The sequence below is a fragment of the Leuresthes tenuis genome, unplaced genomic scaffold, assembly GCF_036924035.1.
Source record: "Leuresthes tenuis unplaced genomic scaffold, fLeuTen1.0.hap1 SCAF_9, whole genome shotgun sequence".
Taxonomy (NCBI): domain Eukaryota; kingdom Metazoa; phylum Chordata; class Actinopteri; order Atheriniformes; family Atherinopsidae; genus Leuresthes; species Leuresthes tenuis.
Window position 1 is genome coordinate 22,911,061 of NW_027325363.1, and position 23,473 is coordinate 22,934,533.

Genomic DNA, 23,473 nt, shown 5'->3' on the forward strand with positions numbered 1-23,473 from the left:
CGCTGCGCCGCGTGTTCGTTCCGTGGTCTCATTATACTGGGCTAAAACTAGAACTGACCTCACTTCACTTTGTGCTCAAACTCATCGACAACATCCATTAACAGTCGTATATGTGATCCAACCACAAGCTAAGTACAGTACATCTGGATTTTGTGCAAATTAAAACAAGAAAAAGAGAAAGAGAGAAAAAAGGAATTGCACCAGCTTGTTACTTAAGAATTTTCTTTAAAAACTGAGGAAGTCGTATAGTTTGTCGACATTCCCTCTCAACTTTAAGGAAGAGGGCTCATGACACCACTGGCCCCCCGACTAAAGACTGAAAACCACAGGGGTCAATGAGTTTGTGTGTGTGTGTGTGTCTGTGCTGGAACAGGGAGTTGGCCTTACACACTACGTTTTTCAGGACAGATCTGTTGACCTGTTGCAGACAGCTGGTTTTCAAACACTCACACACACACACCTGCAGACAGTCAGAAATCACTCGTCCACAGAGGAACTCCACTAAACTTGTATTGGGTGTATTGTTGGTTGTAAACTGGCACTGGTCAAGAAAGTACCATGTGGCACCGCAGAGAGGACACGTGTGCGCCTCTCTGGCTGTCTAAAGGCCGGACAGCCTCATCACCGTATGGCTTCGTGGGGAAAGGTCTGGCGGAGGGTGATGGGAGAAGAGAGAAGGAGGCGATTTGATCGTATAAAACCACTAAGATAATTTGGGTGTTTGTTTCCAGCCACCTGGAGAGTGTGCTTAAAGTTTTCGCGTAGCCAGTTGTGCCCTTTTCTCCCCCCCGTGACCTCTGCCCAGACCCTTCCTCTGCGGACCCGCCCCACGGGCCGCTCAGCTCTCATTTCTCCATGAGCGACAGCTGGATGATGCGCTGCAGCTCCTCCTCCTCTCGCCGCCGCCGCAGGTCCGCCTCCTCCTGCTCGCGGGCAGAGATCTCCATGGCGATGCGCAGCTGCTCGTCGTAGCTGCAGGCCGGCGGCTGCTTCTTGGAGGGGGTGGAGCAGAGGCTGGAGGGGGGGCGGGGCTTGTGCTGGGGGGTCCTAAGGAAGAGAAAAGAGAAACATGAGTTAAGCAACGAGTGAATCACACTGCAGGACAGTGTGGAAAGTGATTAAAATGACACTCAAAACAGCAGCAATATAAACTATAAATCATGGAAAATGACTGTCGAAGCTCCTTTAGCAGTCAACAGGGTCAGAAAAGTTCTATATGTCTTTAATCATAGTACAATTATTTCATTTCCTTATGAGATACAGTATTTTTTCATTTCATTTTTTTCTTTTTCAATCAAAATGTTCTTCGTATACCACCCTCACTGCATCTGTAAGAATTAAGTGGGTCAGTAGCAGCCAGGTGCTGCTCTAAAAGCAGATGTTTTGCCAGTTCGCTGCTCTGGAGCGTTCAGGTGTGTCTTAACACAATGCCAAAGAGGAAAGACATCAGCAATGATCTTAGGAAAAGCAATTGTTGCTGCCCATCAATCAGGGAAGGGTTCCATTTGCAAACAATTCGATGTCCATCTTTCTACAGTGAGAAAGATTATTCACGAGGGGAACATATTCAAGACGGTTGCAAATTGTCCCAGGAGTGGACGTCCCATCAAGTTCACTCCAAGGTCAGACTGCGCAATGCTCAGAGAAATTATAAAAAAACTCCACGAGCCTCAGTTAGCATGTTAAATGTTAAAGTTTTTCAGTTTGAAAAAGACTGAGCACATATGGTTTGTTTGGAAGGGTTGCAGGAGAAAGCCACTTCCCTCTAAAAAAATGTGACTAAGATTTGCAAAGTTACATCTGAAAAAACCACAAGACTTCTGGAACAATGTCCTTTAGACAGATGAGACTGAAGGAGAGGTGTTTGGTTGTAATGATCAGATTTTTAAACACATAATGACACACTGTGATATGGGTTTTTGTTAATCTGAGGCTGTATTTCACTTATTGTAAGACCAAGTAAGGGTAAGATGGGCTCTTATTAGGTCCTGAAGCATAAAACTATATAATTGAAGAAGAAGTGCTTTGTTTTTCCCCACATCTTATTGCTTTGATGCAAAAACACGGTGCAGAAGCAAACAGTGACAGCCGAGAAAGTTAGCAGGCTACAGCCAAATGCGGCGTTGTCGACTGTGACAGCAGGAAACTCCTCTCCTGCTCTCAAGCTACCAAAAAAAGACAAGGAAAACAAACATACATAAAGCCGTGCAGTGGAGATAAGCGTTGAGAGAAGAATAGCAGGATGGATAAGATAATAGAGGAACAGGAATACAGGATGTAAGGATAGAAGGACAGAGCTACAGAATGGGGAAATATACAATGGAGGACCGCAAGAATAACAATGCATGACAGGACCGAGAGGAAGTCAGAGACAGGGCAATGGCAGGATAATATCCCCCTTATGCTGACAGTCATGTAGGCTGACATTCTTTTGTTAGAAGATTTTTTGCCCATAACTGAAAGTACCACTTTTTTTTATTCATCAAAGCTTTTATCGAACTTTGTCTGCAGTTCTTGATGACAGAAGGGTCAGTCATTGGGCTGAAACATGCAGATATAACGAAAGAAAAAGGACATTTACTTCTGACCTGTCTAGACGGCTGGGGTCGCAGGACAGGGGGTGCGTTCCGGGCTTGCTATTGGTCAGCGCCTCCCAGATGGTCACCTAGAAATGCAGAGGAGGCATCACAGGAAATCAAAGAGTGGAAGGACAGAAAGATTGAGGGGTTTGTGAAACAACAGCCTCCTCCCTCCTGGTGGCATTTTCCTGTCAATCTAAACTAAAGTGCGAAAGTACCTCACACAAATTTCGAATCCCGTTCCAGCATTTATTAATCCTCTAAAATCTCATTCCAAAAAATTTACATTTCATAAATCATTGCCATGTTAAAATGGGGCATGACTGCAACATATCCTCATTCATGTGAATGGGGACCTATGAAAATGCTTATCTCACTCCGCCCAAATCCCCACCGACCGCTTCCATGGACGCAAAATGACCAGAGTGATTCTCAAGAAGTGGAAGCTAAACTGTACAATGCCACATGCAAGTGGAAGCACCAGAAAAGTCATGCATTCTCTTTCTATCGCTTTCAACAATATTAGAAATGCACAGCACAGAGTCACAGCTGCCGGCAGCTAAGGCGGCCATGTCACTATCCAATAAGAGTCGTGACATAGCAGAATAAAGTAGATCGTATTGCTGCTAAGATCAGTTGCTAACAGTATTTCTGTCACCTCTATGCCAAAAACTTAACCTTGTTCAAATCAGAAGGACTTTCGGAGGCTGACATATCACTACATAAAAGCTGTGAATATCTCTGAGCTCACACAAAGCTCTGGGCTCTATAGTATTCTAGATCTGCCACAGCAACCGAGTTTAATTCCAAACAGCAGTGAGAGTGATTTCACATTTCTAACATTCAGAATAGTGAAAAACTTCATGAAAATCAATTAAGAATGAAAAGAGTTACAAGTTTTGTATTTCTACGCAGGGCTTAGACATCACAGGCAAATCTATCACACGTGGCGGGTAAGTGCTCTGGTGGCAGCGAGCAGGGCAGCAGTCACTTGCTCAAATGGACTGTGAGTGGTGCATCTCTAATATTGTTGAAAGCAATGAAAAAGGAAACACATAAACACTCTGATGTTCGCATTTGCATGCGACTTCTGTTGCTCAGTATGTTTTTCAATTTACCGTCGGTACAGAGCTGCTCTGCTCTGCTCTGCTCTGAGCAGCTCGCCCCTCACAACGCCTACCCATTAGCTGTCAGCACCGACCCCGCAACTAGTCGGAGGTGGTTCCTCCGATCATCTGCGTGGTACACTGGGTGTCTAAATGTGCCTTTGTCAGACTGTAGGTGGTGCTAAGCTGATTCAAAGAAGAAATCCTCCAGACATTGCATTGATGGCTGATTTTGTTCAGATTATATCTTGCAACACAGGATTAAGGACTTAAGGATATGTTAACAATGTTAAAAAATAGATCTTTAAGAAAGGGATGCAGAAAAAAAAAATCCCAATCATGCTAATTTAACTCTTAGAACAACAATTTAAAAGCAAGACATGGCTAAAATCTGTTTTCACATCTTCTTGTTTGTTCTGAAAAAGAAAGTAGGAAAAATAGACACCGGTTCCACCCAAATTACTGTGAAAACTACAGAGCTTCACATTCTGTTTCATTCTAGTTTTCAACGTACAAAGGACTTTTTTTTTTGGAGGTCAACAAATGATCGATTTGTGCTGCAGTAAAATCTGAAACACACACCGTGGCAGCTGTGTAATCCTTTGACGCCTGTCTCGCTTTAATATTCCAGCCGAAATTAAAAGCCTCATCTCCTCTGTCAGCACTGTTTGATGCACCTGTTAAACTGCTAACAACAGCAAGCTGCTGGGGATGACTTTACAGAGCAAATCCTCAATCTTGCCCTGTCTCCTCTCCCTCTCATCCTGTTTGTATCTCAGCTAAAAGAAACTCTTTTGAGGATGTTCTTTGAGCTGTCTCAACAAACCTATTTATACCTCAATCTCTGCACCCCGAGGAGAAAGCCAGGGGACTATCAGGTCCAGAATCTGAATCAGAGATTTGAAAATAGCTCTTATCCCGAGGCAGAGTTAAATACAATAGGTCTGGGCTCCACATATCGGAAGCAATGTATCCTACTTATTGATTTTACTTCACCTTTGATTGTTTTTATTTTAAAATGGGCTGATTTTTCCATACTTCAGTGCATGCAGGCGTCTGGTCTTGCTTGACTTATTGTTGAATCTGTGGTTGTATTTTATAGGGGAGAACACTGTCCACCGTGATTGATAAGGCACCAACTCTTTTTGATTCTTGTACAATAAAACTTTTGCTATCCACGGGTTCATTTATCCACAATACCTTTATGGCTGCTACAATTTTCTCCACATTGTCATTTACCTTGAAAGAGGAAATGTACACTAAAGACTTTGATTCATTTGATGGATTCACTTTGTTGACAGTTATTTTCTGTAATTCACGTTAGCTTAGACATGTGACATACAACATCAAGAGAAACCACAAGACGTCACAATAGATCAGAAGAGTTTGAAGTGGACGCTAATGCAGACAAAATTAAAAAGTGAAACCTCACATGATGCCTCACAAGCAGCTTTCGTGTCTTTTGTCACTATGATTAAGCTGTGTGCATGAGGCTGTAGTACAAGGTTAATCCTGAATTTTGAAGGATCTTTTTTAGCTTCTCCATAAGCGATGATTCTGCTTATGGAATCTCTACTTTAAGCTGCAAACACCAACATCTCCAGCTAACCGATTTGCTGTGTGTGCAACATCCAAAGGTTTTTTTTATTAGCAATCAACATTAGTTTGTTTATTCCTGGAGTAATTAAAAGCAAAAAAAAACCAACTTTTTAGAGACTTCCACTGTGTCACCATCCCTCAGAGAGCAGAAGGTGCTCCAGGATGCCAACACAGAGCGTGAGCATAGACATAAATTAGGGAGCTCTGTGTCTGGGAGCTTGACAAGAGGTTGAGAAAGGCCAGGAGGTCCATTCTCAGGTGAACTTGTGTTGAATGCTAATTGTTTAGATTCATTACTGTTATGTAATTGTCATTTTCTATTTGAGCAGGCAATACATTTTCCACAAACAGTTTAGTTGCATTAAATTCTTGTAAAAATTAACTATGTAACTATGACACAGTCTATGTTTTTTTGGACGTAATGTTTTTTTCTTTCTTTCTGGCTTTGTAGACCATTATAGCATTAAGTAGAATGTGTAAAATGCACTCTTTAACTAAGAGTTTCGATGATTTTGCATCAGTATCACAGCTAATGTAAACTATGGATGCTAATCAAGTTAGCTTTAGCATTAGCTGAAAACTTGGAGCTCCTCAGTCTCTTAAAAATAGAATAGAATAGAAAAATACTTTATTCATCCCCCAGTGTGGGAAATTCAAATTAGTCAAGTAGTTTAAACAATTTTAAATATTTACAATGATTGTATATTAGAACAACAACAATAATAGTAGTAATAATAATAATAATAATGATAATAATAAATTACTAAATAAATAAATGTGAGAAGAACATGTCTGTTCTTTCTGACACTGTTAAAAAGCCTTATGGCTGTGGGGACAAAGGACCTCCTGAACCTCTCAGTCCTGCAGCGCAGTGAGATCAGCCTCTCACTGCAGCTGCACTTTAAGGTCTCTTTAAGGTCTAAATACCCCAAGACAGCAATGAGAAAATGCTAAATTTACTCTCAACATTTTCGAATAACTTTATGAACTTTAAAAAACTGTTGCTGCATAAGTGGCCCATAGATTTGATATTAGCTACTATAGCAAAACAATGGCAGTCACCTATCCTGCCTGGCAACGTCTCTACTGTCCTTGATTTTTGAGTCATTCCAAATAAGAACAAATTGTCCTATTTTTCCTTTTAAATTACAAGAGTTACAAAGAGCTACAGAAATAGAGAAAAGGGAAGAATGAGAACTCCATTTTGTTTTAGTGTTACCTTTAAAAAAGACACATTTTCTATTGATTTACAGAGCTTCATCTAACATTTTTGTGATAGTAGCAACATCAACTAAATAGTGTTTCCCCAACTAAAAGAGAAGAAAAAAACCCAACTAACACTCAGTATCATCTGGAATTAGTTTTTTATGACAAAGTGCACACATGGCACTCAATTCCAGGTCAGATAACCCATTAGCAGTTGCAGGTATTTATTGCGTATCGAGTCTGATTGCATTGGAGGAAACGTGACAATTGTGTTGCCAGGCTTATTCTCTCTGAGATGGATGATCTTAGAGCTGCAAGAGCGAGCTCAACCTCGAAATAAGCTTTAAAACTATTCATTTATGGACATCTCACATGTACACCTTAGAGGCAGGATGACCAATCTGAGGATACAATGGATCAAATTCACCATCTAAACAGATAAGTGGTGTGTGGGATTGGCTCCCAACAACTAATTAAACACTGATTTCTGTATGGTGGTTCTTTTATTTCAGAATAGAGATGAGTTACCTGATCATATTCAGATCCAGCCTCCAGGAGACTCTGTTGTATAGCAAACTGTAGCAAGTCTTCCTCCTCCTCCCTCATGCTGTCTCTCTGTTTACCTCCTAGCATGGTGTATCCAGGAGGGGGCTCGAACACACACGAGGGAATCTCTCCAGCTCGGCACGACACTGTTTCACACAGGGGGGGAGGAAAAGGGCAAGAAATGGGAAGGGGTGTTATCTGACATTATAGGAAACTAAAGGAGACGAGTGGAAAAGGAAAAACAGGGACAGTTTCTGAGCAAAGGAATGAGATATGAAGAGGTTGCAGCACTTAATTTTCTCACTACTGTATTATGAAGAAAATAATTACACTACTCAGCCGTGAGTGCTTTAATAGCACAGCAACTCAAGCGACTCAAGGTGGATTATTTCTGCATGATAACATCAGGGATTTCCAAAGCAGCAACACGAGGAGTTATGCCAATGTTTAATTTTAACTCACAGAAGAAAAACCATGCATTAAAAGTCAGTGATTAAAACTGCTCATAACCCCATCAAGTAGCCCTGTTTATAAAGTAAAAAGTGCTGGTGTAAATATTAGCGTGGCTTTATAAAGAGACTTGTCAGAAAAACAAAGATGGAGCATGAACAGGTGAGACTCATCAGTAACGGGGCGTTTCACGGGGCGTGAAGAGCGGGATGTTTAGAAATATGGTGGAAGCATTTATGGGAGCATCATCTCACTGGTGGAGCTGGAGCTGGAGACGCTGGAGGAGTCACTGCCTGGAGACGGAGTGTCTGTCCTTGGAGTGTCCCTCTGTCCGTCCCCCTCCACCCCAATTTCGTTGTCAGTGCGGCCGCCGGTTCCTTCCTCACAGCCGTTCAGGTTGCTGAAGGTGATCCTGGCGTTTAGGATGTGGTACAGAGGGATTTCTGCAGGGAATGGAAAGTATCATCTTTTATCAGCGTTTTCTAAAATGATTTATCTCGCCTGTCCTTTAACTCCCACTCTGAATTCATGTCACTCCCTCTGTCTCAAGTTTATTAGCTTTTCATTTTCCTGTCACCCTCTCACTCCCCCCTTTGAACCTCCCCTCCATCATTCATCCAACCATCTTCCCACCCTGCGCTCACCGATTTTGACAGGGAAGCCAGGCGGCAACCGCAGAGTGATGAAGTCGCGCAGCTTGGCAAACAGAGCGTTCGAGATCGCCATGAGATCGATGATGGGCACCACTTGTTCTGCCAGGGACAGAGGATGGGACTCACACATCCACAACTTGGCTTTAAACCTGGAAACAAGAACACACACTCTGAAGATACTGGTGACCAGTGACAAAGGAAGAGTTTGATGATGAACATCACCCACTTCTGACTTGAGTAGAATTAAAGCAATGCATGTCCTCGATCAGACAGTTCTTTGGCCAGAGGTACATAAAGACACTGATTACATCAGCTAACAGCATCTGTCTGCAAGCTGCTGAGTCGTGTTCAAATCCAGCTCAATCAATTCTTATACTCTAATTTGTGCGATAATGAACACAGAATTGAGAGGCAGGTCGAATGGCGCAAAGACTTTATCATCATGTCCTGTCACTCTTCATTTAGTGGTGGAGAATGATGGAACAGACAGCTGAAAATGAAAGGCAGACCAACAGTCAGAAGAAAACTGAATAGAGTGTAAAGTTATTTGGCAGGCGGGTGAGAGAGACTCAGTTCATAAATCTAATCAATACGTCAAGTTACAGTCTTGTTTCACGTCTGGAGCCCAAGTCCTGTTTGAGTTCTTGAGTTTTCCTCTTGAGAGCCACAGTAGGATTCCTTCATTTCACGTTTTGTTTTTATTATACCGGAATGAGGACAATGTGCCATGAGTCATCCAGCTAGAGCTATATAGCAGACCGTGGAGACAGACTACCTAACTGCTTTACTCTGCGGCAGTTTTGTAAAAACCAACATCCTGACGTATGACTAAGCAGCCAAGAAAGGCTGATTTTACCCCGACTATTCTACGCCTTTAAGTGTTGACACTTCAGAGTTAGTTCTGAGGGCCTTCTCTGAATCCTGCATGACTGCCTGTCAGTATTCCTGTCCGCCCGTGTCACCTCTGGGTCTTGGTGGTGAGCTGGCACGGGTGGCCGATGTCCCTCAGAGTTGGTGACGAGCTGGGGTTGAAGTACTCCTCAGCCGTCAGTGCTGCAGGGTTTGTTACTGCAGGGGACGACATCTGAGTCACCAGAGCCTGGAGAAAGTAAATAATGAATGAATAATGAATGTTTGCAAGAAAACAAGAGGATTACTATTTATCATCAGTGGCCCGGAGTTTACTAAGGTCAGATTTGAGGCTCTTCAAACTTATTTATCTGTTTGTTTATTTCCTATGTCCTGCAGGGCAAGAAAAAGTCTTTCCCCCTGCATTGGCTTGCAAGAGCTGGGGATGCTGATAAGCTGATAGAGTAAAAGTTGAGCTGATTTGTAGGGTGCTTGAATTTAATGCAGGGCAAGCTTAATGCTCAGTACTTTGTAAGATCCCCTTTGGCAAATATCACAGCTCAAAGACAGTTTTTAAAGAGTGTCAGTTCTCGTTTGTTTTTGGGTTTTTGTGTGTGTGTGTGTAGGCGTGTGTGTGTGTGCATTATTCCTGCAAAAGGTGTTCCTGTCCCACATTCATCTTCAAAGCTCTGGAGGCTGAAATGTATTAAGATCTGGACCAGAAACTGCCACTGACTCTCTGGGGACAAGCCTGTATCTATGACAACATGCGGTTAGAACTTTATACTGTATTCTACAGGCTGTGTTAGATTTCTGATAAGTACAACTTTCCGAGATTTCCGAGATTATTTAGAGACTATTTCTGACTGAACCGTGAATGTCAGCCCCACCCAGAGGAACTAAGAGTGAGCTGCCACAGATGCTTCCTTCTAAGAAAAGTGAGCTGTGCATGTTTTAGCACTGTTGTTGAAAAGTACCACGTGCACAAAGGTGTCTTGTTCCCATCAATGCCAATCTGAGCGGTAGCTGATAAAAACCTATGACTATCTCAAAGTCTTTTGATGCAGGATTTGAGGCCAATTAAAGCAAAAATACAAGTTTAAAAATGTTTGAGATTGTTGTTTGATTGTCAATGTAACATTGAGAAACTGGTCAAGTACTGGTGTTCATCATAAACTAGATATGTGAATACTCTAATTATGAAATTTACATCACACAATCACAACACGGTCCAAAAGAACTCATTCATCTGTATATGGAGATAAAGATGATAACAACATAACTCCAATGATTGCTGTTCATGATAGACTGAAAACATTTCAAAACGCTGATCGTAATTTCCTGGACCTGAAAAAATAATACAGATGATGCTGCTAGTGCACAGATGAGCAGTTAAACCAGACTGCTAAAACGGAAAGCAGGTTATCAGTAATCAATTTCAATAGCAGAGAGCTGCGTGCAGTAACGTCAAAGAATATTCAAAACAATTTACACAAACATTCCAAATAATTGCTATATCCAAAACACGGATCGACACGGATAAAGGAACTGATTTAGACGTGGATAAGTATGAAGTTAAAGGCATAAAGAGCGCAAGAGTAGAAGTTTGGCAGGTTATATGCATAAAACCTTGAATTATAAGGTGATAGAAAGTAAAACTATATCAAGACAATTTATCAAAAGATTACCAGGAAGAGAAAATGCTATTAATCAGCGAAAAGCAGAAAAAGGGCAGGTGTAAAAAAGCTTTGCTTCCTCATTCTTCTTCTTTGATATTGTTCTTTTTTTTCCTTTTAAATTGTATTTCTTTACACACAAACAAAACATTTGCCCATTCATCACTATGAAATTAGGCTAAACAAATATGATGCAACAATTTAGCTTAAAATGTTAAAATGATCTTTCACTTGGTGACTTTTCGAGATCAGTTCACCCGCCTGTTTCTCAAGAGCAATAATATTTAGCAGGGGAGCCCAGACTTTTTGCAAAGAATTGATCTGACATTTTCAACAGCTCAATGAAGGTTTCCCAGTGAAGTCAAAACAAATGACAAAGCCGTTCTTACGTCAGCGTTCAACCTTCTAGTCAATGCTTAAATAAAGGGTTTTCATCTGTTGACAATGACTTATCAGCACATGTTATTATCGCTTTTGTGAAATGCAAGTTTAGCAAACGACTCTACATAAGGGCTTCACAGCTGCCTGAAGAGCAAACATCAAACAGAAGAAAGCACTTTCAGAGCGGTGTTCAAGGGGTAGACAGAGATGCAAACAGAGTGAAAAGGCGACAATGAGTAGGAAAAATGAAGAGTGAGAATACACAGAGAGAGGGTAAGGAGGGAGGTGTGAGTCATAGACGCTGTGCAAGTGAAGCAAATTAAAAAGCATAATGTTTGAGAGGAGGTTGGAGCCTTGGAGTGACTGAGGGAGTGAGAGGCTGCAGTGATGCTCCCCTGCTGACATGGTGGACTCACAAATTGCCTGTCCATCCAAAGAGAAGTGCAGACTGGGATCATTATCATCACCATGAAAGCTGTTCACAAAGTCCTATCATAATGTAAGTGGCATAACCCAGGTGATATGAACTGCCTGACGATACACGACTGAAACAAAAATCTAACATCAATGTAAAAATGAAACCATGCACTATTTCTAAGTGAAGGTTTTACAGATCAGGACATAAAAATAGAAAAATAAGGTGCTTATCAGGTCTTAAAATGAGGAAAATACAGACTCAGAAGATCAATAACACCTGGCGTATTATGACATTATTAACTGAACATAAAGTAAACCAAAATGCAGAAGCAGCGAGTGAAAAACTAAGTCCACCCTTACTGCTTCCATAAGATGGTAAGTGGCAGCCAGGCGTTGCTAATGAAATACACCTGAAAAATTTATCAGGAGGTGTGAAAACCTCTGACAAAATTAGAAGTTTTGTCAGTTTGCTGGTCTCGAGCGTTCAGATGTGTGTTAAGGCAATGCCAAGGAGACATCAGCAATAATCTTAGAGAAGCAATCGTTGCTTCCCATCAATCTGGGAAGTGATGTAGGGCATCCATCATTTTACATAGAGAAAGGTTATGCACAAGAGGAAAGACACTTGACAGTTGCCAATCTCCCTTGGAGCGGACATCCCAGCAACTCCAACCCACCAAAACAGAGCATGTCTCAGACTCTACAGGCCTCAGTTAGCATGGTAAATGTTAAACTTCCTAACAGTAAAATTAGAAAAAGACTTTACAAATATGGCTTGGTTGGAAGGGTTGCCAAAAGAAAGCCTCTTCTCTCTAAAAAGAACATGGCATCTCAGCCACCAACTGTCAAGGACTGGGGAGGAGGGATGAGAATCTGGACTTGTTTAGCAGAAACAGGAACTGGCTAGCTTACAGCCACTGAGTCGACCATGAACTCCTCTGTATACCAAAGTGTTCTGGAGTCAAATTTACAGCCATCTGTCTGATCGCTAAAACTTAGCTGAAATGTGGTCATGACAATGATCCTAAGCACAGCAGCAAATCTTACACCAAAAAGCAAAGAATCGAGGTGTTGCAATGACCTCAACCCAAATGAAATGTGGGACTGGATAGTGTAGTGGTATGATTGCCACCTTTCATGTGGGAGATCTGGGTTCAAATCCCCTGCATGAAAGGTACTATCTCCAGTAGGGGTCCTTGGGCAAGATCCCCTTACCCTATCGGTCCCTAAAGTCGCTTTGGATAAAAGCGTCTGCTAAATGCATAATCATAAACCCTATGAGAGGGGTGGGAAAAAAAGTGCAAATCTCAATTAACTGAAGCAATGTGGTGTAGAGAAGACGACTAAATTCCCCCATAATAAGAAAAGAGACTGAGATCATCAAACTGAGTTCAAGTTGTTGCTGTTAAAGGGGGTTTACAAGCTGTTTACTTCATTTTTCACACACTGCTTTACCATTTTGGCTTAGTTTTAATTAAAAAGATGCACGGATGAATCAGTGTAATATGTTGTATTAATCATCTGAGGATGTATTTTTTTAATTCCAAGGTCTGGCAAGGACCAGATAGTTAAGTTTTAGAAAATAAAGAACATCTGCTTTCTTTTCACAAGGCTGTATACATATGCTTATGCTATCCACTCACCCCATTGTTGGGCCCCATGTGTTGCTCAGCAATTCCAAGGAAGTTCTGCAGTGGAGTTTTCCCGCCTGTTCAGCCAGAAATGACAATAAATGAGTTAAAACAGCTATCCGATCAAAATGAATCAACTCAAACTGTCCCGTTTTAACACTGTTGCAACTTCAAAGCAACATGAAGTCAGTGCTCCTTCATCCCAATGTGAGGAACCATGAGCTCATTTATATCACTTGCAGTGTTATTTCACTCGAGCGGCTTGTTCCGAAAAACCTGTGATATGAGGTTTTCGTCAAGCACTTTTGTCATCTAATATTCAAACTGAAATGATCAGAATCACAGTCAACTGAAAAGATGTGAGGTATGCTTCTAAGCTGCTAAGGAAAAGTGGAATTGCTTCAGAATATGATCAGTATCATTAAATCTTACAGTCCAATTTGATGCACGGATTTTCTCTTCCGTCTTCCATCAGTTTCCCTCCCAAATCAACCTTTCCCAGTTAAATAATCCATGCCTACACTGCAACTAATTAATGGTCAGCAATCATGCTCTCATTTTCTCCTAAACATAGAGTACATGTCTCTATCATATGTCATCACTTCAACCATGAAGTGTCTCATGTTATGAGAAGTAAGATTTCCGTAGATGTTATATGATTAAAGTAAAGCATGATGTGAAAAGACAATGTGGAACACGGCTAAAAGCTGGGGGTATAAAGGCGTGGCAGAATCAGTGAGTGGTGGCCTGACTCATTCTGGGGACATGGGAGGCTTAGACTAACATGTTGAAAAGGGGCATTATATAGGATCTTTAATATTCTCATAAGAAAAAAGGGAAGGCATCGATTATAGAGAATTATTCAACAGGCAATCCTAACTGTAAAGTCATATAAATCTCTCAAGAAATAAAGGAAAATATTTCTAATAATCCCACGGAACATTCTAAAATTATACACAGTACTGTGCAAAAGTCTTTAGTCACCTCCTTTTCCTTTGATATACACACGTGGACAAAATTGTTGGTACCCCTCAGTTAAAGGAAAAACCCACAATTCTCACTGAAATCACTTTAAACTTACAAAAGTAAAAAATGAAAATTTATTGAAAATTAAATAATCAAAATCAGCCATTACTTTTGAATTGTTGATTAACATGATTATTAAAAAAATAAATAAATAATGAAATAGGGCAAAAATGATGGTACCCATAACTTAATACTTTGTTGCACAACCTTTTGAGGCAATCATTGCAATTAAACGATTTCTGTATTTGTCAATGAGCATTCTGCAGCTGTCAACAGGTATTTTGGCCCACTCCTCATGAGCAAACTGCTCCAGTTGTCTCCAAATGGCATGTTTCAGCTCCTTCCACAGATGTTCAATGGGATTCAGATCTGGGCTCATGGAAGGCCACTTTAGAATAGTCCAACGCTTTTCTCTCAGCCATTCTTGGGTGTTTTTGGCTGTGTGTTTTGGATCGTTGTCCTGTTGGAAGACCCATGACCTGCGACTGAGACCAAGCTTTCTGACACTACTAGGCAGCACATTTCTCTCCAGAATGCCTTGATAGTCGGCAGATTTAATTTTACCTTGCACACATTCAAGACACCCTGTGCCAGATGCAGCAAAGCAGCCCCAAAACATTGCTGAGCCTCCTCCATGTTTCACCATGGGGACAGTGTTCTTTTCTTCTTATGCTTGGTTTTTGAGTCTATGAACATGAGTTGATGTGCCTTACCAAAAAGCTCCAGTTTGGTCTCATCTGTCCAAAGGACATTCTCCCAGAAGCTTTGTGGCTTGTCAACATGCATTTTTGCAAATTCCAGTCTCGCTTTTTTATGATTTTTTTTCAGCAGTGGTGTCCTCCTTGGTCGTCTCCCATGAAGTCCACTTTGGCTTAAACAACGACGAATGGTGCGATCTGACACTGATGTACCTTGGCCTTGGACTTCACCTTTAATTTCTTTGGAGGTTGTCCTGGACTCTTTGGATACAATTCGAACGATCTGTCTCTTCAATCTGTCATCAATTTTCCTCTTGCGGCCACGTCCAGGGAGGTTGGCTACTGTCCCGTGGGTCTTGAACTTCTGAATAATATGAGCCGCTGTTGTCACAGGAACTTCGAGCTGTTTAGAGATGGTCTTACAGCCTGCACCTTTAAGATGTTTGTCTATAATTCTTTTTCAGATGTCCTGGGACAATTCTCTCCTCCGCTTTCTGTTGTCCATGTTCAGTGTGGTACACACCTTTTCACCAAACAGGAGAGTGACTACTTGTCTCCCTTTAAATAGGCAGACTGACTGATTATGAGTTTGGAAACACCTGTGATGTCAATTAAAGGACACACCTGAGTTAATCATGTCACTCTGGTCAAATAGTTTTCAATCTTTTATAGAGGTACCATCATTTTTGTCCAGCCCTACTTCATTAGTTTTTTTTTTAAATAATTATGTTAATCAACATTTCAAAAGTAATGGCTGATTTTTATTATTTAATTTTCAATTAATTTTTATTTATTGTTACTTTTGTAGGTTTCAAGTGCTTTCAGTGAGAATTGTGGGTTTTTCCTTCTTTAACTGAGGGGTACCAGCAATTTTGTCCACGTGTGTATATTTATCTTCCACAGAGCTAGACTGTCGAAGCGGTTTTGTGTAATAGTCCAAGCTTTCTGAAGCTCTTCCAAAGTTTTTCTTTGCACATTGGTTGCTTTGTCATTCTTTTTTCAGTCCAGTCTGTGTACTTAAACATTTTTTGAGGATTGTGGGGTTTTTTTTGGTTTTATTCTGGTGTGTTAAGCCACTTAACAATTACCTATGAATCATTCGAGCATAAAAAAAGTTCTTAACTAGAGGGATAAACCAGTGATGTGTCCACACATAACAGAAAACTAAGGAAAGAACCAGTTTTAAATTGTATCTTTAAAAAGGTAACTTCTTATTCGCAGAATGTCGCAACGACAGATCATTTGTTCAAACCTCTTTAAATCGCATCTACAAGTAATCTCAAAGACAACACAGTTGGACAGACATGAAATTGTATTTTTGCACCGATAAGTTGATTCTCAGAGCTTTCAGCCGAAAACGTTGCATATCTCAGCATGTTGGGCAGTGTGGGCAATTGCACGAGGCAAAGGACAAAATAAGAGGCAGACCTAAAAGAAAATAGCTACAGCAGATGAACAGTCAGAAAGTGGTGTGCTTCCAGCTTTCTGGCAGAGAATAAATAGATGAGGGGAGGCCCAAGAATGAAACTCCTATTCACTTTTCTTTTCTTTTTTTCTTTTTTACATTGCCTCACAAAGCACCTCATTCATCTCAATTCAAAACAACTCATAACGCTCGTCATTCATTCCTTCTTTGGATTTTTAGAGCCTTTATCTGAACTGAAGAACTTTTTCAATCAAACTTTGATCTGCCTGTTTGATGACGAGCTTCTGGGGATGTATCACAAAACATCTGTCTAGTATCGGACTGCACGTGAATCCTCCTGCTCAGGGATGGTCAATCAAACATTTAGTCCTCATAAAAAAAATGATACATTCCTTTAATATAATGAAAGCTAATGATGATTGATAAAGGCAAAAATATTGTAACATTTGCAGACCCACATCACAGCTCAGTGTAAGTGTGGCTGGATTCTCATTGCAGCGTGGCTGTGTTTTCCTAAGCCCTCGAGAATTTTTCCAACAGCCTTTGATTAACGTCATGACGTTTTTCACGAGGTCAACGAAAAGACTATAGGAGGTTGTTTTTTTTCTGACTGTTCGACCGGACTCTGAGAATCAGTAAGTGCCCTTCGCCTGCGCCAAAGTTCCTGTTGAACAGAAGCTGGTAAACAGGAGCAGAAGAAGAAGCTAGTATTTAAAAAAAGAATAACTACAAGGGATAAAGGGCCTCTTTTTTTGTAAAACATTTAATGTACACAGAAAGTGGAAAATGTACAGAGCTGTAAAGATGTCCACCTCAACGTCTGACGATAACAATAAGATAAATTGTTTGTCAGCTGTTTTGCTCAGTGAAGTGGTGGGTCGGGTGGAAAAGCCCAATATTAAAAGCTGAAAGAAGACATGGCGCCATCTATTGCAGCGGAGTCAGACATACTTTCATCAATACATCATTTCCCCTCCTTTGCTTGTATACTGTAACATGGAGAGTAGTTTGATTACAGTGAAAGGCCTGGCTGAGCTATAACCATAACTCAACTTTATTGTGCTTGGAAACGTACTGAGTGAGAAAATGTGGCTGTCCCCACTAACCAAAACACTGACTGAGTGCTAAAAGCAGAGCAGAGTTCATCTTTCGTGTTGACGCCAGTGGTGTTGTGCTGTTTTTAAAGCGAGCATTTACATTTTGACCTTTCTGCCCGTCAGCCGCTATTGTTAGGCTATTTGTATGTATTTCTCTGAGGATATGTAAACGGTATATAAATTGCATTTTAAGTTTCTAACAGCTTAAAAAAAAATGTTGGACAAGCTGCACAATGGAAGGGCAAATGTCTCATTCAGAGGTCAGTGTAGCAGCACCACTTTCCTTTCTATATTAGCAGAGCGCACCAAGGGAACCTGTGAGAGTGGATCTCTCAGAGGAGCGTGTGATGGTTGATTCTGGCTGACAGCCACAGTCCAGAGAGGGAAGCCTGCTAATCATGTTTGATTTATGTTCTGAACCAGAAAACGAGAAGAAGTCACAGAGCGAACGTTACGATCAGTTACTCCGAGTGATCTCCTCGAGCTCAGGTGAGGGGGATCAGTGGGCTCACCAGTGTCATCAGATATGTCGTAGCTCTGTGGCTGGGAACTGTATCCCTTCAAATGAAGTGAATTACCTTTCGTCTTGTTCTTATTCTGGTCTGTCAGATGGTCAGTTCTGGTCCTGGTGATCAGCTCAACGTTGGATGCTGCATACACCTAAGATGAAACATTTAAGCGATCTCAATGATGTTCTCCGCAAAAACTGTAACCCCAAAAGTGTGTGTCAAACCATGTTTTCTGTCTACCATATCACAAATAGATGTAACTCTGCAGTGCAACATTTTTCAGCATTCCACCGCAGAATAAAAGAATTCCTCAGTCGCGACCATAAAAATAAAACAAATTAAATATTGAGAAGGCTGCTGATTCTAAGCTCATACTTGACAGCAGACGAGAACTAAAAGCGTCGCAAAGTGCCACTCAACAAGAGTTGTGTGTTTACATTTGTGGCTCTAAATCAATGAAGCAGAAAATTGATGCAGTTCAAGCACCAATATCTTACTGTTGAGCCAAAGTGCTTTAAACCACCAGTGGCAGATGGTCCTGGGTGTTGTAAACTTGTCTCAATTGTTCAATCTTTCCAAGGGTCAAGAAATCAAGGTTAGGTTCAAAGTAATGCATTTACCATTTTTTAAACTTCATTTTAGAGGCCAACTGGTCTTTTATGCATTTCTGAGTCCAAGCTTGCCGGTTGAATTTGAAGAAAAAGCATCAAATAGCTTTTAGATTCATTAATTGCGAAAATGAAACACATTTGAAGTAGATATCAGGCTGAGCTCTGACAGCAGCAAACGCTGTGAATTCAGGGAGCTATCTGAGTAGCTGGTGCTCTACCTTGGCTTCATATCCGTTCACCGTCTCCGTCTTCTCACTCCTCCAGCCCAGGATGCCCGTCTTATTCCTGCAACAGCCATCCAACACAACCCTAGATTAGTTTTCCATGGCATCAAACTTGTTCAAGTCAAGAGACAGTTATGTGACATCCCCAAGCAATTCTCAGATATGTTCTCACTGCAAAACACACCCAGCACACTATGGGAGTAAAATCATCCGTCTCCCCATCGCTGCACTATGCAGCCTGAAACCATTGCTCCTATTGTCCTTGTTTGCCATCAGTGATAATCTGCGGTTCAGTATGCGGTTATGAAACCTGTCCAGGAGTTAGTGAGGCATATCTCATCTTCATTTAGTCAGTCCTGGTGGACCGAACCACAGAGTTTTCAAGGATCTTTATTCCCTACATACCAGCAATCATACGACTTTAAGTAAGACTCATATGCATTGTTATATGAAGTTGAATTGAAAGACAGATTTGGGAGGACAATACTGAGGATGGATATGGAAATGCATTGCAGTTAATCATAACTGTCCAATCAGCAAATCCCCCTAAGGGAAAATTGTAATACTGCACATTTCCTTTTCTCCTTCACTTTTCCATAAAACCTGAGCTTTACTTGGCTAGTTAGTGAATGTTTGCACACAGAACTAAGATGTAGATATGGTCATAAACATTATAACTGCTAATCAGCAAGTAGAAGACGATCGCATCACACAGTCGGGTATTTAAGAGCAAACTCAAACAGTGACGAGTATCATTGTAACTATAAGGTATGTCATCCTGAATTCTAAAGAGCCCACATCATATGAGGATCAGTACGGTTACATCGCAGTTGAGTGGCGCTTTGGTTACAGCTCTATCAGGCCATTTAATTTCACCACAGTACTTCTCTGAGTACACATGCACCAGAGAGGAATCAAGTTATTAACTCAGACATGTCCAATTCTGCGACACTGTGGACTGTGAGTAGACATTCAAGACATTCTGTTGCTGCTAACTTTCACTACGGTAGACCGATGTACATCTTAGTGTAACCGAATTACCTCCACAGACGTTTTCCTTATGTTACACGAATGGTGATTTTCTCAAGATGACGCTGCGGCTATAAAAATCATGATTTTCTTAGAGCAGAGCGACAGTCAGTCAGCTGTATAACTAAACACTTGCTCTTTACTGCTTTCACATAAAGATGCAAAAAGATGGAGCTTCGGCGCATGTGCAGAGCAACATTGAGTCTAGTTGGCCCATTTGAGTCTAGTTGAGTGTATACATGCAGGAATGAATCGATCCACAATCTGTTAGTCCAGTTTTGAGAACATTACGGTGGGAATAACATCCTTATATGAGTTTTGAAACTCCAGTTTTGGTCAGACTGATACATATATTATTTTTTTTCTAGTGTCATGTATACGTGCTTCGTGAAGCCCAGGGTTTATAGAGCCGATACATGACTAAGGAATTACTTTTGATTCTTTATTGGAGTATCATTCTGTGTTTAAGTGTCAGTTTTGTGGTATTAAGCAAAAAACTGTGACGGTAAAACAATACTTCACAACCTTCAGAGACCATTCTACCCTTCTACACCTCTAAGTCCAAACCATTAATGGACTGTGTATCAAATTAAAAGAAGAAAAAATCATGGGAGACATCAAGACATGGGACTAAAGGACTATGTAAGTGAAGAAATATCATTGGATGTCATTAATCTCATCAACTGGCAATGGTAACAGTTGAGGTAGATGAAAAGAACTTTAAAACAGTTGATTCTAAAGTCTTTGAAGGGCACTATAGGACCACTAAACATATATTTTAAAAAGAAAATCGAATGAAATGAAAAATATATTTAATTTACATTCTATAAAGACTGAATAAACTGATACGCCAGACAGTAAAGCAAAAAAAAAATGATTATAATTCATACATTATTAGAATTCAGTTAGAGACTAGGCATATAATAGGCTAGTTTGATAGTAAATTCAAACCAAAAAGCAAAACCAGTTCAAATCAGTGGATAAATAGACAAACTAACAACTAAAACTGAACTGAGCAATGTACATCTTATTTCATGTACATTAAATGTTAAATTCTCATGACTTTTACATTAGAGCCTGCTCCTGCTCTCATTTGATCAGCGAATGGTTACATAAAAACAATGTACTGCGTACATTAATAAGAATGATCAGCTCGGGACAACAAGAGAAAAACAATGAAACATCAGTTTCTGTGCCTCCACAATGAGTGTAATGGTCTCAACCAGGCCAAGCCTAGAAAGATTTCCTGACTCCGCTACTGTGGGTATGAGTATTAGCTCTCAGGCTTGGCACTTGTATGCTTTGTCATATGGCAATAACGTGCTTCAAGGGTTATTGTATACTACTGGTCTGAAAAGAGGCAGACCCTGTGGAAGAGAGATGTGGATTGGAGTGAATGGGTCACTCCAAACCCTAAAAATGTCTCATGTGAATATGGGTTCATAAAAGGAGCTTTTGTGCCGTCGTTATGTGGTATTTATTATCACAGACATTCACAGACATGAAAAATTCATGAAATGATGGTAACTTGGGAGAAAAGGAGATAATATGTCTCATTTAGGTAAAGGAAGAAAATCCCGGAGGCATTTCAGACAGTCCAGGTGCGGTGCGGTTTTTATGGGAGAGTATTATTCCCCTCGGCGTGAAGTCTGAGCGGTATACTTAAAATTTCAGAACTTGTATGTGCACAATAGGAGTGTGCAGGGGGGGATGCTGTAGCTTGAAATTTCAACAAAAAAGCTCGCAAAATTCAATAGACCTCCTTTGCTCGTGCTCCAACTTCCAATTAGTTTCATGAAATGTTGCCACATACCTCTGCCTTGGCTCTGAAGAGAGAAAAAAAAAAAAAAGCATAACATGACCTCATCAAAGCTATTTTGTTGCTCAGTTACAGAGAGTTGAGTTAATTTTGTTCTCATTAGTCCACACGTAGAGCCACAAAACTGCAGCACTGTGTTTTTTTTGTGCAAGGCAGCATAAAGATGAATTAACTCCAGAGGCAGATGTCCTATCTGGTGTGCTTGACAAAGTGGTTTGCTCTAAAGCATCATAAATAGATTATTGGCATGTAGACAGGAGTGCTGACCGGAGAAAATGCGCAGAGGTGACACTGAGGTGGAAGTGTGACAAGGAGACGATTACCCAGCCATCACCTCTCCCTGCTCACTTTGCTGAGTTGTTCTCCATCTTTTTTTTAGCTCACTTTTCATCTCTTAACATTCTCTTCTTGTCTCTGCGTCTCTCTCCATGATTCACCTGTGCCTATTATTATCTTTTTTTCTTTCCTGCTCCCAAAACCATCAATACTTCCCTGTTATTGCCTACTTATTGTGCCTCAGTTCCTTCCATAGACTTGAGTCGCATTCATTTTCTCTCCCTTTCTCATTGCACCTTTCCCCCTCACTTTTCTCTCACCTTCCAGTCTTCATTGCCTTTCTTTTAAACATCTACTGCCATTCTCCTTCTTGCCTTTTTTCTTGTTCTCCCCTCTCTATGTCCAAAATCATTCCTCTCCTTGTCACATCATCAGTATGACGATGCAAAACAGATGAGTCTGAATCTCAATGTTGCTGCTGACCACTGAAGTGAGCAAAGGTGTATTACACATTTCACACGTGACAGGAATGATTTACTTTATTATTTCAAAAGCTTTGTGGTCTCTCTCTCCAACAGGTTTTTCCAAACATTTTTTGTAAAGCTGTGTGCATGCTCTGTTGGCCCTGCTTCCTCCCAGAGCTGCTGCTTCTGTTTGTGTTTTCCTTCAGTTTGTCAAAGGCATTTTGACAGCCACCAGAGAACATGCCTGAACCTGTTCCCCTCAGCTGTGGGCAGCAGTGTAGGAGAGAGCAACACTAAAACAATGACAGAAATTCAACTGTAGCAACAAAAGAGTCATTTTCTCTCTTTCTAATCAGAAAAGAATAACACCACAAGCAGAACATGTTCTGTGGCTGCATTCCACTGTATTGTGCTGTAGCTATTGTTGCTGGAGAAAATTATACTTCTTCTCGTTCAATGAATGATAGATATCCATCACAAGCTGTGTGTCCGGCTCATATCATTTGGGCTTGGCTGTTTTGGGTTCGATGACAGTTTGGAGAAATTGCATATACCTGCCGTTTATAAGAGCCTGTAATTAAGTACTCTACAAATTCATATTTGCTGTAAGTTTCTACTGCTTCTGACCTCTCAAAAGCAATGTTGCGGGTGTCCAGTTGAGTGGTGACCACTGGAGCAGACAGCCTGCCTGCTACCTGCTCATCGCTGGGCTGCGTCGCCCCAAGAAGACCCAACCCTGCAGCGGAGCTGCTGCAGGCTCCGCCTTTAACCCTGCCAGGCGAAAGTGCCGTGAGAGACGAGACGCACAAGGTCTCGCAGAACACCAGCTGCCTGTCATGGTCGACCTCCATCACCTCTGCACTGGAGTCTGAGAGACAAGAGGAGAATAAGAGCAAATCCAGTGAGCAAGAGAGATGCAAAGGAGAAATTCATAATGTTATAAGACACAAAAAAGCTAAAGGGATAAGGACTGATGCCAAAAGCCAGCAGATATTAGCACAGATGGAGAAAGAAAGGAGCAAAAGAGCAAATCAAAAACATTTACGGGCAGCCCAGAGAACAAAGAAACACTGAGAAAATTCATGTGAAAAGGTCAAAAGGAGGAACAATTGAAAGTGATGTGAGGAAAAGACTCAAAAATAAAAGAAGGACTGGGTCAGATAAAGCAGAGGGAAGAAAAGAAGAGCTTGGTGATTAAGCT

At 41.0% G+C, this 23,473-nt stretch overlaps 1 protein-coding gene across 1 annotated transcript in view; it reads right to left on the bottom strand.

Moving 5' to 3' along the window:
- Positions 1-444: 444 nt before the first annotated feature.
- ankrd13b (ankyrin repeat domain 13B) overlaps positions 445-23,473 on the bottom strand; it is a 47,877-nt gene continuing 24,848 nt past the window's right edge. The window contains exons 6-15 of the mRNA XM_072392907.1: positions 22,900-23,140; positions 18,679-18,745; positions 17,919-18,000; positions 13,106-13,170; positions 9,102-9,238; positions 8,131-8,288; positions 7,741-7,929; positions 7,019-7,182; positions 2,589-2,665; positions 445-1,047 (exon numbers count right to left, since the gene is read on the bottom strand). Coding sequence (XP_072249008.1) covers positions 846-1,047; positions 2,589-2,665; positions 7,019-7,182; positions 7,741-7,929; positions 8,131-8,288; positions 9,102-9,238; positions 13,106-13,170; positions 17,919-18,000; positions 18,679-18,745; positions 22,900-23,140 — 1,382 coding nt within the window. The 3' untranslated portion in view covers positions 445-845. The remainder of the gene's footprint in view (positions 1,048-2,588; positions 2,666-7,018; positions 7,183-7,740; positions 7,930-8,130; positions 8,289-9,101; positions 9,239-13,105; positions 13,171-17,918; positions 18,001-18,678; positions 18,746-22,899; positions 23,141-23,473) is intronic.